Source organism: Lithobates pipiens, unplaced genomic scaffold (assembly GCF_037356315.1).
Source record: "Lithobates pipiens isolate NorthernLeopardFrog02 unplaced genomic scaffold, aLitPip1_a1.2 Scaffold_18, whole genome shotgun sequence".
In the NCBI taxonomy this organism is placed as follows: domain Eukaryota; kingdom Metazoa; phylum Chordata; class Amphibia; order Anura; family Ranidae; genus Lithobates; species Lithobates pipiens.
In genome coordinates, this window is record NW_027507758.1 from 45,330,457 (window position 1) to 45,346,315 (window position 15,859).

Below are 15,859 nucleotides of genomic sequence, written 5' to 3' on the forward strand. Positions count from 1 at the left end.
GTGACCTGAGGAAGGAGAGGAGGGATGTGTGTGGTGGCCGGGATTGGGATTGGGATTGGGATTGGGTTTGGGTTTGGGTTTGGGGGGGGGGGGGGTCTCTCCTGAGTTTATAATGTCCCGGCCTTAGCCGTATGTGAGCTGTGATGCTGGCTACCGCGGGAGAGCCATCATTAGGATCTGTCTGCCCTTTACCCCTCTCCCCCCCCCCCCAATGAGCTTCCTGACTGAGCAGCTCCTGGAAATACCAGAGGCCTGGCTGCCTTTTGCTGGGGCGGTGTGTCCTGAGAGAAGTCAGCATTTCTCACCTCCCAGGGGGCCCATTCATCCCTCACACTGTGTCTGTGAATGGGTAGAAGGACACAGAGATCAGATAGAGATCAGTGGGCTCTCCGTATTTAACAGTTCAAGCCGAGCAAAAGTTCAGGCCGAACATCGCCCTTCTTCCGAGTTTACGGGGCACTCAGGAAGGGGGACGTTCACCTGCCGAGCTCTCACAATGCGCTGCACAGGGCAGTCCGAGCACCGATTGGGCAAAGTTTTGCTCAATCAGGGTGCAGGGCATAGCCGGTTGTTAAAGTGGTGTTGTCACCAAAAAATAAAAAATTGTTTACAATTCTTAAAAAAAATTGGAAAAAACATTTTTTTTTTTACTCGCCTCTAAATGCCTGTTGCTAGGGGGTCCCTCGTTGTCTGCCTTCTTCAATGCCCCGGGCAGGTGACATCACTTCCCCTCGCACTGCACAGTCATCTGGGACCTGTCACGTGTCCCAGATGACTGTGCGGCGTATTATGCGCCACTCGCACATGCACAATGGGTGCCCACAGTAGGAATGACGCCGCTATGAGCGGAGCGGGCAATGCGGGGGGGGGGGGGGGCTTCGTTCACCCGCATCGCTGGACCCTGGGACAGGTAAGTGTCCGATTATTAAAAGTCAGCAGCTGCAGTATTTGTAGCTGCTGACTTTTAATTTTTTTTTCTTTTTTTTTTTTTTTTTTTTTTTTTTTTTAGGGGGCACCTCGCTTTAACCACCTAAGGACTGTTAAAAACTTTTTTTTTGTTTTGCTAAAAAATTACTTGGAACCCCCAAACATTATACATTTTTTTTTCTAGAGTTAAAAAAGAAAAGCGTAAAGGGTGTGATGGGTTGTATTGCATGTATATACGTGGGGTAGACTGGGCTATGGTATATACGTGGGGTAGACTGGGCTATGGTATGTACGGAGGGTAGAATGGGCTGTGGTATATACGGGGGGTAGACTGGGCTATGGTATATACGGAGGGTAGACTGGGCTATGGTATATACGAGGGGGTAGACTGGGCTATGGTATATACGAGGGGGTAGACTGGGCTATGGTATATACGAGGGGGTAGACTGGGCTATGGTATATACGGGGGGTAGACTGGGCTATGGTATATACGTGGGGTAGACTGGGCTATGGTATATACGTGGGGTAGACTGGGCTATGGTATATAAGGGGGGTAGACTGGGCTATGGTATATAAGGGGGGTAGACTGGGCTATGGTATATAAGGGGGGTAGACTGGGCTATGGTATATAAGGGGGGTAGACTGGGCTATGGTATATACGGGGGGGGTAGACCGGGCTATGGTATATACGGGGGGGGGGGTAGACCGGGCTATGGTATATACGGGGGGTAGTCCGGGCTATGGTATATACGGGGGGTAGACCGGGCTATGGTATATACGGGGGGTAGTCCGGGCTATGGTATATACGGGGGGTAGACCGGGCTATGGTATATACGGAGTAGGGCTCTTTTTGGAAAGTTCATTCAATAAATCGGGATGTAGAAATAACAAACTTTTTTTTACTTGTTTCTGTCACAATACTGCAGCTATCTCTTAAAAAAAGGTTTTTCTGCCTTCAGATAAAAAGTGGAAAACCAGTGTAAAGGCCAACATGCCACAAAAAAAATAAAGGGAACATAAATACAAGGTTAGGTTTTGGTTATAGTACTTTATTTAAAGTGCATGTCTTTTCTAGTCTTAGGTGACGCAATGGATGAGACGGAGATCCGGAGACTTGCAGTGGGACATGTGCTGAGCGTGTTGGCTGTGCTGTTTTCCCTATGTGTCCCGCCACTCCTCTTCGATCACTTCTCTGTCCTGGGAACACACATCACGTGGCTGTGCTTCTGCTCTGTCTGTGTCATCGCTGTTAATCTCTTATTACTTTTAACGCTCAAACCAAACCCTTCAACCAAAAGAAGCTCTCTTTCAAACAAGGTGATTAGATCATGTATTTACCTTATCTTAGAGTTCTGCTGTTGTATGATGACTTTAAAGCCTAAATCTCTAGGGTACGCGGTTGGTTTGGCAGTTACCGGCCGACTTTCGACCTGTGTGTACAGCTCCTTGTCTGTTGTTGAACGAGCATGCTGGAAAACCTGCAACCAGTTGGCACCTGATCAGTGCTTGTAGCCGTTGGCTGTGAGTGCTGATTATGGATGAGCTCGGGTGTGTTCGCATACTCCACGTGCAGAGCCTGCCAGGAAGTCGGCGCTGCGCTAATCACAGCCAGTGAGACATTGCCCGATCTCTGCAGCTGCGCATCGGGGCAATGTCTCACTGCCTGTGATTAGCGCAGCGCTGCGCCAACTTCCTGGGGGACTCTGCACGTAGACCATGCGAACACGCCTGAGCTCATCCTTAGTGGTGACCAGTGTGTTCTGGTGGGGGGAGGTCCCCCGTCAGAGCACAAAAGCACAACTGGGGAGATCTTGGTACTAACATTGGATAGTTAGTACAGCAACCTGCTCCAGTTTCTTACTTTTTTCTTCTTCAGCCCACTGGGTGGAACGAAAAAGAAAGTTTCTTGTGTGCACCAGGTTTTACTTCATGTTAACTGTGACATAAAAGTAGAAACTATTGGCAAAATGTTTTTTCTTTCATTTTGGATAAAGGAGGATTGTAACCCCTCTCAGGTTTTTTTATTTTTTATTTTTTGTTTGTTTTGCCATCTGTGTCCAATTGGGAAGATTTCCCCTTCACTTCTTGTTCCATAGCCACAGAAAGTGAGAGGAAATCCCTTGGGGCGCTGCAAGTCACCAGAACTAGTGTCCCCATTGGAAGATTTTTCCTCCATTACTGTTCTGGGGAAAACCCAAAATTTGGAATTTTCTTTTACTTTCACTTTCGACAGTAGTGGTAAAGGGGCCAAAGAGAGAGGGTGAATCTCCTTAATGGGGAGAAAAGGAAATCATAAAAACCTGACGGGTATTCTAAACCATCTCCACTCTATCCAAAACCAAACAAAAAAACAAAACCAGTTTCGCCTGTAGCTATGAAAACAAAAAAACAAAAAAAAAAACAGCGCAGCACTATACAGTGTAACACATGTAGGTAATCAAATACAATTCCATGAGAATTAACTAACTGCAATATAACTATAGGTGTTTCATGTCCCATATATGCTCAATATTCCTCCTGATGCAAAAAATATGTCCACGAAAATGAATTTCTTAAATAACTCCGTAAAATTTAACTCTATGGATGTTCCTTCTGTGCTCCTATCTGTTGGATTGAAGATTCACCAGAAATCCTGGCTGCTTAAGTGCAGTAAACCCGCATATCCATCATGCACCGCTTTTGTGTGAACCCAGGCTTGTCATAGTGATTTCAGCCTGGGTTCACACCTCAAAGGTATCAGTACTTGTTATCGGTGAGTATTTATCCAAAAGTTTCAGTACTCATACTTGCTGATAAAAATTCAATAACAGTGCAGCCCTAATAGTAACCAATCAGGGTCTAGGTTTTATTGTCAAAGCTCTGTATATGCAGTAAAGCATGCTTGTTATACTCAATGTAAAACCTAAGGGGTTAATCTTCTGTATTGTGTTAAAAAAAAAAAAAAAAAAAAGCTGTTTGATCCCTTCTTCCACTGTTCTCAAGCCATCTCCTGATAGAACAGAGCCTTTGGATTCACTCTGCATGTGCTCAGTTTGGTGTGTATTGCTAGAGAGTTTTTTTTTTTTTTTTTCTTGGGAGGGTGCATGTGAGTAGCACAGGGCCAATCGGCTCTGTCCAGACAGAGGGTCAGGGGTCCTCCTAACAGCTTTAATTAGACACTGATAGAAGTCACAAGACTGCTATATACTGATGATGAAAAAGGGGTTTTTATCGGTTTATATTTACTAAAATAATTGCAGTTCCATGTTCTGTGTACTGTGTGAGACCAGATAGTGAATGCAGGATGCTGGGTTTAGTAATACTTTAATTTAACAACCTGAAGTTTGAAGCTGATCGGATATCTTGCAGAGCTGCGCCAGATTCTGTGTTTCTGTGTGCTCCAGTTTTAGTAAATCTCCCCCAATGAGCTCCTTTAGAACCCTTTCACACTGGGATGCTTTTCAGGCTTTTTTGTGCTTAAAATAGCGTCTGTAAAGCGAGTCTCAAGCCACCCCAGTGTGAAAGCCTGAGTGCTTTCACACTGGGACGGTGCGTTTGCAGGATGTGAAAAAAACTCATGCAAGCAGCATCTTTGGTGCGGGAGCGGTGTATACACTGCTCCCGCACCGTCCTGCCCATTGTAATGAATGGGCAGTGCTGCTGAAGCACCTGCAAAGTGATTTGCCAGTGCCGCAACACAGGCACTATTAACCCTTTCCTCGCCAACGGGGGTTAAAAAAGTCCTGCTGGCGGCCGAAAAGCGACGCTATAGCAGCGGTAAATCGCAGCTAAAACTAGCGGTGCTTTACGCCGGCACTGCCCCAGTGAGAAAGGGGCCTTGGTAATCACAAATACCTCACTTAGTGATGCCTTGTATTTTCTGGTCAGGAAAGTCCTCCTAACAATCTTCAGCCAATCTGGTGACATCCTCCATGGTGTTTTTTTTTTTTTTTTCTTGACGGGTTTCCTTTAGTTAAGGTTTGTTTAATGAAATATTTTGTTTTTACTTTTTCTAATTTAGTTATTCTGTTTTGCAGGTCCATAAACTGTATAGATCCTGCCTATATTTCTTAGCTTCCTGTCTGCTGTTTCATGGGATTATAGTTTTGTATGGTGCACCTCTTGTAGAGTGAGTATTGTTTTTAATTAGCAGTCCTGAAATCATAATTTCCGTACATCACATGTATTCTGTAAACTAGAGGCGCAGAAGGAAATGGAGAGTGGAAAAGAAGCTGCAGTGATTTTATAAGAAAGTATTCCTTTAAATGTGCACAATCCATCTAGCTACCAACCAGCCTGCGATGCCATGAAAGCTTGTACAGCTCCAGGAGTCGGCCTTACATCAATTCCTATGCAGAAATCCCCCTGTATATATGCCTTTATCAGAAAAAAAAATGTAAACAGGTAATTTTGAATGATTCTAATAGAATATTCAAAGGATGGTGGTGGAGACAAAAGTATGAATAACCACTTGCCAACCACCCACATTATATACATGTCATACTTTGATGTTTAATACCCGAGTTGTGGCAGCAGCCAGAACTCTGATATAATTTTTTTTTCTGTGGGTGGTTTGGCGTCTGCTTAAAGTGATCCCGGTGGGAGATTTCCCATGGGATCACTTTTAGAGGCAGCGGGAGAGGTGCCCCCCTTCCCGCTGTTTTCTAGTCGATCCAGGGTTTAACGGAGCCGCTGGTAAACCCGGAACAGATCCGGTGTTCTATCAGAAGAGCACTACCCATCAGAAGATGCAACGGAAGTGACATTGCAAGCAAAATTTCTTATTGCTATGTGTTCTAGCATGGCCGCTATGCTATTCAAAAGGTTTCCTAATGTGACCGAACGCGAAGGCGGCATTGGGCATCTTCTTACACCCAGGAAAGTCTTCAATTTCACACTTATTTTAGCAGTTAACTCGCCTTATATACTGAAATAGACTATTTCACCGTGACAGAGTGAAATAGTCATAGTTACTTAGTTGGTGAGATTGAAAAAAGATACACGTCCATCCAGTTCAACCTGTGTGTGTGTTTGTTAATAGTACAATGTATACCCCTGTATGTTGTGATCGTTAAGATACCCATCTAATAGTTTTTTAAAATTATCAATGCTCCCTGCTGAGACCGCTGCCCGTGGAAGAGAATTCCACATCCTTACTGCTCCGACAGTAAAGAACCCTCTACGCAGTTTAAGGTTAAATCGCTTCTCTTCTCATTTTAGAGAATGGCTGCGTGTGTTTTTAAATTCCCTTTCACTGAAAAGTTTGTTCCTTATGCTAGGGTCACCAGTACGGTATTTGTACATTGATATCATATCCCCTCTCAAGCGTATCCTCTCCAGGGAGAATAAGTTCTTTTCCCCATAGCGGAGATCCTCCAGTCCCTTTATTCATTTTGTTGCCCTTCTCTGGACTCTCTCCAGTTCTAACACATCCTTCCTGAGGACTGGTGCCAAGAACTGAACAGCATACTACAGGTGCAGCCAGACCAAAATCTTGTTGAGTGGGAGAATTATTGTTTTATCGCTGGATTAAATCCTCTTTTTAATGCATGCCCATATTCCGCTCCAGTGATCCAATGTGTTAAAATTTTACTTTGCATGTTAGTCAAAAGTAACTTTATCATTCCAGTGACCTAAATTTATTGGGACACAACTATATTTCATGGCAGACATAAAGAAAGGTATTCCCAAAAATATGATAAAAACGCACACAAGCAGGGATTACCTTTAGGGCCCATTTCACATTGTTATGCTGCATTGCGGTGTGTTAACAAACTCCTGTTCAAACTTGCCTTGCATTAAGACAGCCTATTCATATAAATGGGCTTTCCAATACCTCTCCATGCAGCCAGAATCAGACATATACCATCTTTCTAAACACAGCATGCCACAGTGCACGCTATACTCATCACCTATTTACTTTAGTTTCACACGCCAAATGCACTCTCCTTGCAGTTTCTGGTATTGGTAATGCAGACCTGTTCAGTAAAATATCAACTCTGGGGGGTCCATTTATCCATGTTTCTCTTATATTCACCGACCAGCACAGCTCCTCTCTTAGCCATTGGGTTGTTATGCCCACCTTTAGGAGAATACTAGGCATTACATGTTATGTAACACACAGAACTTTCCAGTTCCGCCCAGGGGGCGTTCCATTAGGTAACAACCTCCAGCCTGCCATGCAGTCATCAGTTTTATTTTGCCCGAGCGACCTCCAGTGTCAGCTGCCGCACGGGGGGTCGCTCACATACTTTGGTGGGCAGAGCGACATGTTCCAGCCCTGTCGGCCATTTACATCCCGGGAGTGGAGAACTGGCAGGCGGACTATCTGAGTTGCCAGATGCTGGACCCAGGAGAATGGGCGTTGCATCCGGAGGTGTTCAGGCTGCTGTGCCTGCGCTGGGGCACACCAGACATGGATCTTCTGGCCTCCCGTCTCAATCGGAAGGTACCGAGATTCGTGTCCAGGACAAGAGATCCTTGGGCAGATGCCTCAGACGCGCTGGTGGCACCATGTCTGCTCCGCAGAGTGGAAGTCGAGGGGATCCAAGTAATTCTGGTCGCCCCAGATTGGCCTCAGCGGCCTTGGTACTCAGACCTAGTGCGGCTGGTGGCAGACGCCCCCTGGCGACTGCCGTTACGAGAGGACCTTCTGTCTCAAGGTCCGATTCTCCACCCTGCTTTACCATCGCTGGCTTTAACGACATGTCTATTGAGAGCCAGGTGTTGAGGTACCTGGAAGGCCTACATCTCCATGTGCGAGAAGAAAGGATGGCATCCGCGCTCCTTTGCTATATCCAGGATCATGCTGTTTCTTCAGCAAGGAGTAGACCAGAAGTTGGTGTTAAGCACCATTAAAGGACAAATATCAACCCTGGCTGTCTTTTTTTTTTTTTTTTTCAACGACCCCTGGCGTCTCACTCACTGGTGTGTACCTTTGTTCAACGGGTGTGACATGTAGTCCCTCTGGTGCGTCCACTGTTACCCCTGTGGGATCTGAACCTGGTGTTATCGGCGCTGCAAAAACCGCCATTTGAGAATATCAGAGAGATCCCTCTGTTGACTCTTTCCCAGAAAGTGGTTTTTCTAGTGGCCATTACATCGGCCAGAAGGGTTTCGGAACTGGCGGCCTTGTCTTGCAAGCAGCCCTACCTGGTTATCCACAAGGATAAGGTGGTGTTGCGTCCGCAACCGTCCTTTATACCGAAGGTGGTTTCGGCGTTTCACATCAATGAGGACATTGTGTTAACATCTCTGTGTCCTAAGCCGACACATCCTAAGGAGGTGGTCCTTCACGCTCTGGACGTGGTTCGGGCTCTGAAGGTGTATTTCTCTGCCACGACTCCCTTCCAGAAGTCAGACTCGCTGTTTGTTTCGATGGCTGGTCCAAAGAAAGGCATGGCGGTCTCGTCGCCCACCATTTCCAGGTGGATCAGACCGATTGTAGTATAAGCCTATGCCTTAAAGGGGCAGGTGCCCCCCTTTCCGGTCACGGCCCGCTCCACAAGGGTAATCGGAACGTCTTGGGCCTTCCGACACCAAGCGTCTGTCGCTCAAGTGTGTAAAGCGCGACCTGGTCGTCTGTCCACACGTTTATCAAGTTCTACAAGGTAGACATCAGTGCATCGGCTGACTGTTTTGCAGGCGGCCGTATAGTTGCAATATTTTTATTTTTTCCTGGTTTTTCGATAAAAACGCAGTACCGTTAAGTTAATGCAGTGTTGCATTACGTTCCTCAGTTTTTGGTGCGGTTGTGGGTAGTCACTCCTGTTGAGGGTACCCTGGTTTTGTGGTGCATTTTTCCATGCACTGTTGTTTTGTGGGTAAAGTTGCACTAGTTTCCATTGCCTTGGTGGATGAAGTTTTTTTTTTTATGCTGTTTTCCCACCCCTCATTTAGCACTGGATGGGGACGTCCCAATGGCTAAGAGGAGCTGTGTCAGTCTGTGAATATCAGAGAAAATAGGATTTTTGTTGTACTCACCGTAAAATCCTTTTCTCTTTAATTCACAGACCGACACAGTACCGCCCCTCCTTTTTTCTCTTTACGTTATACTGCTTGTTGATGTACTGATGACTGCATGGCAGGCTGGAGGGTCGTTACCTAAGGGACCGCCCCCTGGGTGGAACTGGAAAGTTCTGTGTGTTACATAACATGTAATGCCTAGTATTCTCCTAAAGGTGGGTATAACAACCCAATGGCTAAGAGAGGAGCTGTGTCGGTCAGTGAATTGCAGAGAAAGGGATTTACGGTGAGTACAAAAAATCCTATTTTTCGCCCAAGATTCACAATACCAACCAAATCGTTCTCTTCGTTCCTCCCAAGACCTGCTCGCTAGTTCCCTCATCACCTCCTACCATACTCGCCTCCAGGACTTCACCGGAGCTTTTCCCATCCTTTTGGAATTTCCTACACCAGTCTGTCCAACTATCTCCAACGCTATCCACTTTTAGGCAATCCCTGTAAATTTGCCTATCCTGCCCCTTACCTAAAAACAATTGTAATTTTATTTTCTTCATCAGCTCATCCCCCACAGTTATTACGTTTTTGTTTCATTTAACCCTCCCTCTTAGAGTGTAAGCTCTAATGAGCAGGGCCCTCTGATTCCTCCTGTATTGAATTGTATTGTAACCTTGCTGTCTGCCCCCATGATGTAAAGCGCTGCTCAATCTGTTGACACAATATAAACCCTGTATAATAATAATAATTTTTATACCTAAATTTTGCTTAAAAAAAAAATTGATAAATAGGCCCCTAAATTGCTTGTCTTCACTCCCATAGACTCCACTATAACACATTGTGCTGTGACAGACATAATTACAGTGCATATATGTTTTTTAAACTCTTTGGCTCAGTAATCTACATCTTTTACTAAAAATGCGATCCGTTTGTATTGTAATTTCACTCTCCAGCTGACTCTTCACATTAATGTTACAGATCCGCAGGAGAAACCTTCTTTTTTGCGGTCTTGTTGTCATCCTTCACAACTTCACGCTGTCTGTGCATTCTTGGACCAAATTTTCATGCTTGGGTCAGGGTATTCAGTAAAGATGGGTAAGTCGCCATTTTTTAAAATCTTTTCCTGATAGTTAAATGCTAAAATAATTTATGCGCATAATCATGCATTACTGTATTGTTAAATAAAATATAAACGAGGAATCGCACAGTGATGTATAACCTGAAACTAAAAAAACTCTAATATACACAATATATCCAAATGTCCATGCAACACTGAGTAAAACTGCCACATATAATCAAATAGGTACAATATTAAACATAATCACAGTTCAATCCTAGTGCAGCACCAGAAGTGAGACTGCCTAATAGTGATCTTCCACAGATTCAATCCAAAAGTCTGTGAAACAGTTTTGTATGTACAAAATAAGATTCCAGTGCACATATACACAAATATTAGTGCTCATGAACTCAGACTGTCACCTCTTCAGCAAATATTACTACAGGACTCCAGACTTATAGTGTATGTAAATACATGGACTCACCCCTTTTGAGACCTCTTTGTCATAGGAGGTATATATTCACCTTTTTACACACACACACACCATGCACCTGTCCCCAATTTTAAGCGTTTCACCCTCTAGGGGGGGCTTCATCAGAGGATTCTGATTTATTTGAGCGCAGAGGAGAATGATTTTTATTAGAATGGAGACAGCGCAGAGGAGAATGTTTTTTTTTTTTTTTTTTTTTTTTTTTTTTTAGAATGGAGACATCTAGATACCTCTTCAGCAAATAGTACTACATGACTCCACACTTATAGTGTATGTAAATGCATGGACTCGCCCCTCTTGAGACCTCTTTTCACCTTTTTATACACACACACACACACCTGTCTCCAATTTTAAGCGTTACACCCTCTAGGGGGGGCTTCATCAGAGGATTCTGACCTATTTGAGCACAGAGGAGAATGATTTTTTTTATTAGAATGGAGACATCTAGATACCCTGATTGTGGATGGAGGGGGACCTCTACAGTGGAGAGAAGCAATCATATATGGGGAAAAAAAATGCCATTTGGATCACCTATGACATAGAGGTCTTACAAGGGGGTGAGCACATATATTTACTGTGTGTATATATGTGTATGTGTATATATATATATATATATATATATATATATATATATATATATATATTTTTTTTTTTTCCCTTACAGTGAGGGAAAAAAGGTATTTGATCCCCCTGCTGATTCTATAATTTTAACCACCACAATATTGGGCACTTTCACCCCGTTCCTTCCCAGACCAATTTTCAGCTTTCAATGCTCTTGCACTTTCAATGACAAATTAGTCATGCTACCCTGTATCCAAATGAAATTTTTATCATTTTGTTAACACAAATAAAGCTTTCTTTTGGTGGGTTTGCATGGCTGCGCGATCATACTTCTTCTGAAGGACTTACAGGAAAGTCCGCTCAGAAGAAGGAAGCACCCACTCGGCCGGGTGGGAAGTGGTTAATGGTAGGTTTGTTTTAACAGTGAGAGAGAGACTACGCAGTGAAGAACTGAAATCCTGCAGCCCCAGCAAGGTCCCCCTGCTCGAGAAAGCACATGTACAGGCCCATCTGAAGTTTGCTAATGAACATCTAAATGATTCAGAGGAGAACTGAAAATGTTGTGGTCAGATAAGACCAAAATTTAGCTCTTTGGTATCAACTCAACTCGCAGTGTTTGGAGGAGGAGGATAGCTGCCTATGACCCCAAGAACACCATCCCCACCGTCAAACATGGAGGTGGAAACCTTATGCTTTGGGAGTGTTTTTCTGTTAAGGGGACAGGACAACTTTACCGAATCAAAGGGACGATGGACGGGTCCCATGTACCATCAAATCTTGGGTGAGAACCTCCTTCCCTCAGCCAGGGTATTGAAAATGGGTTGTGGATGGGCATTCCAGCATAACAATGACCCAAAACACATGGCCAAGGCAACAAAGGAGTGGCTCAAAAAGAAGCACATTAAGGCCCTGAAGTAGCCTAGCCAGTCCCATCGAAAATATGTGGAGGGAGCCTGAAGGCTTGGAGAGGATCTGCAAAGAGAAGTGGGACAAAGTCCCACCTGAGATGTGGGCAAACCTGGTGGCCAACTACAAGAAACGTCTGACCTCTGTGATTGCCAACAAGTGTTTTGCTACCAAGTACTAAGTCATGTTTTGCAAAAGGGGTCAAATACTTATTTCACTCATTAAAATGCAAATAAATTCATAACTTTTTTGAAATGCATTTTTCTGGATATTTTTGTAGTTGTTCTGTCTCTCACTGTTAAAATAAACCTACCATGAAAATTATAGACTGATCATTTATTTGTCAGTGGGCAAATGTACAAAATCAACAGGGGATCAAATACTTTCTTCTCTCATTGCATGGAGTCACATGGTGCTCTTTGCTGTAGAGCGTTGGCTTTCTGTCCGTTTAATCCAGTTTTTGACAGTGGTGTAATTATTTTCGCATTTTTTCAACAATACTTGTTATGTAACTGCATCAATACTTTATGTGTAATCTTTATACTACAAATAAAGCTTATTGTGAATCTTTTTAAACATGTGTTGAACTTTATGCCCTAAAAACTCCCAGTTAGAGGGTTTGTACATGGAGTAAAGGTTTAGTGAACATTTACTTTCAGGTTTCTTTGTCTTTTGCAGTTCTAAATGAATCTATAGGAGTGCCAAAAGTGACACATAAAAGCAATGTACTTACTCAGGTGTACTACAGCAAATGCCTATGTGAGGGCTGTATTTGCCCATATGGGTGTTCTGTTCTATCCCATGCAGGCACCCCCATTCCAGATTTAACAGACCAAAACATAGCAAATTAGAGAAGTCCATTGTTAAGGTTTACATACATTTTTAAATACTAGCCACTAACCCAGAATAAGTGTTAATTTTGACATCAAATTTTAATTTCGTTTTAGTCAACTGACATGTTTTAGTTGTATTTTAGACGACTAAAAGCTACAGTACAGTTTAGTCAACTAAAATCCAATGGGTTTAGTTAAATTATAATGCTTTATGTTAGCATTTCTCTAGAATTTCCAAACTCATTATATACTTCTGGAGTAAAAATCAAATAGGTTATTGTTTCTCGTATAAAGGTTTGTACATGCACTACAGACACAGATTTAGCCGTTGTGATATACTGTATACCCAGTGTTAATTTTGACTTCAAATTTCTATTTAGTCTTATTCATAGTCTTTTGCCTAAAATGGCATTTTAGTTTAGTCATATTTTAGTTCTCTGAATTGTTTTAGTTGAAGTCGTATTTTATTTTATCTGAATTGTTTTATGAAAATATTTTCATCGACAAAATGAACACTGCCCAGAACAAGTATACAGATGAGGACTGCTATCTAGACCCTGACTTTCTTGATCTGCATCCTTGTTCCTTGTCAGTGACTTAATGTATTGAAGCCAGAGGGTCAGTATAACTGCCAGGAAACTAGAATTTTCAAGAGGTTGACACCCATATTTCACTTGGCAAAGGTTTACTTTACATGAAGTGGGAGTATGCTTTTATTGATGGTACCCCTCATGGTGCATACATATACAGGTTGAACTGGATGGACTATTGTCTTTATTCAACCTTACCTGCTATGCAACTATGTAACTATGTATATGAAAAACTCAGAACTTGCAAAAATGCTGCAAGACAGTAAAATGTATGTCTTTTTATATATGACTCCCTTTTCTCTATTCTCAGGGCAATGTCAGTATGGGATCACAGTCTTCAGATCACAACCATCTGTAGTGTGGTTGGGGCCTGGTTGGGGGCATTTCCTATTCCTTTAGACTGGGACAGACCTTGGCAGGTGAGCCATTCATGCAGATTCTTTGGGGCAGTATGTTTGTTTTATGTTAACTGGTACATTAACATTGCTTCTGTCCAATCGGTCATTAATGACTTATCTTGTAAGTCTGCCATTGCATCTTTCTTCACCTTGGCATTTAGTAATTCTTGGAAACATCTATAAATGTCTGTACTCGCTAACTTTGCTGACCAATGAAAACACAGTTGAATCTACTCAAATTAACTAAGGTGCCCACAGTGCAGTGTAATAGTGTGTCAGTGACCAATACCTGACACTTCATTTGGTCAACAATTTCTGTTTAGCGCAACACCATACCTTTTAGGCTTGGTTTCCACTTTTGCAGCCCCAAAGTTGCGCAATTTAAAGTGCGATTTTGCAATGCGATGTCATGCGACTGGCGAGAACCATGGGAGAACAAGATGCACTGAACTCAGAACGAAGTAGTACAAAAACCTTTTTTGGAGTCGATGCGACTTGAGTTGTACCAGTTAGAATGGGGGCCATTGAAATACATGAATTTTGACTTGTCATGTGACTTGACGTGTCAAGTTGCACAACACGCCATATTGCAAACAGAGCCTAAGAGTCCTTTCACATGGGGCAGATTCCATTGTGATCAGCTGATCCCCCTGCTGATCTGAGCGGACAAGTGACACATATGTGTCCACTCAGTATATGCAGAGCAGACATGAGCAGACCCTGCTTTGCTCTCTGGGCAGCTGGGAGTAATCGGCCAGCGATGTACCTCTGATCCACTGCATATTTTATTTTTATTTTTTGCAGACCTAATCAGACCTGGAGGTAGATGGGTGTAAACGGGCACAAGTCTGTTTACACCCGCCTGTCCATAGAGATGAATGGACCCTCCGATCAGGTCCACCTGACAGGCAGACCTGATTAGCACACCCATCTGAGAGGGGCTTGAGACCTGCTAACTGCAGGAGAGCTCGCACTGCATGAAGAACTAATAAAATACTGTAATGACTGCCATGACACTGCACAGCCATTATTAAATAAACCAACAAAGGTGTCTAACTTTTTTTCAGCAATATTTTTATAACAATTTTAAATAGGAAGGGGACAAGTCACAATGTTAGGTTTTTACTACTGTCTGCACCAATTGGGAAGATTTTTCCTTCACTTCCTGTCCCAGTGAAAAGCATGTCACCTGGCTAGGTGTTAAAAGTAGAACGTCACCAGCACACTGTGGATCTCCAATGTGGGTCCAAAGCTTTATTTAGCGATCACATTGTTACAGCAAGCGCAACGTTTCGGAGCCTCACAGGACCCCTTCATCAGGCATTTTGATGTCACATGCCTGATGAAGGGGTTCTGCAAGGCTCTTCTGCTTTGACTATCTTTGGTTCCAGCCAATGGTCTCTACAGGATTGTGCATTTGCCAGGAAGTAAGGAACACATTAGCAGTTAATACACTTTTTTTTTTTTTTTTTTTTAAACGTAAAATAGGGAAAGCCTACAACCTCTATATCAGATTTATGTTGCTGTCCTCTTGCCCAGTGACACCATTGTCTCTTGGGTACAGGAAGCGAGGGAAATTTTCCCTGTCTGGCCCACAGATAGCAAGACACCTGGCAGGATCTACCCCATCCCCTGCTCTACTTGAATCTTAAAGTGGTTGTAAACCCTTACAAACCACTTTGACCTACAGGTAAGCCTAGATTAAGGCTTACCTGTAGGTCCAAGAAATATCTCCTAAACCTATATGGTTTAGGAGATATTTGCCCGAAAACGGGCACCGCTGTCTACGGCGCATGCGCCGTAGACAGCGGCGCGCAGGCGCACTGAGCGTGGCATTTCTAAGAATGGAGCTGCCACGCGTGTCGACTCCCGTACGCATGCGTGGGAGTGACGTAATCGCGGCTTCGCCGAATGACAGCGGCGGAGCTGCGAGACGCCACCAGCAAGATGGATGCGGCGGACTACAGGGGACAGCGGCGACTTTGCTGGCTCCTGTGTCAGGTAAGTGACACATAATGGGCTACTATGCGATGCATAGTAGTTCATTAGGGTTTACTTCCTCTTTAAAGCTACAGTTTAATCTGCCCTTCCCTGGTTCCTCCTTCCCACCTCATCAGCATGCTAATAATCTTTTAAACGCAACCTTTCCATTTTTAATT

The 15,859-nt window shown here is 43.6% G+C and overlaps 1 protein-coding gene across 3 annotated transcripts in view; it reads left to right on the top strand.

Annotated features, from left to right (window-relative positions):
• The window catches only part of PIGF (phosphatidylinositol glycan anchor biosynthesis class F), a 29,462-nt gene that overhangs the window by 151 nt on the left and 13,452 nt on the right, over positions 1-15,859 (top strand). For 2 of the 3 annotated variants that reach the window (XM_077485646.1, XM_077485647.1), the window contains exons 2-5: positions 2,003-2,244; positions 4,944-5,035; positions 9,844-9,960; positions 13,613-13,721. In XM_077485646.1, coding sequence (XP_077341772.1) covers positions 2,017-2,244; positions 4,944-5,035; positions 9,844-9,960; positions 13,613-13,721 — 546 coding nt within the window. In that variant the 5' untranslated portion in view covers positions 2,003-2,016. Of the gene's footprint in view, positions 1-3; positions 27-2,002; positions 2,245-4,943; positions 5,036-9,843; positions 9,961-13,612; positions 13,722-15,859 lie in introns of those variants that run through there. The other variant, XM_077485648.1, reaches the window with a different exon arrangement.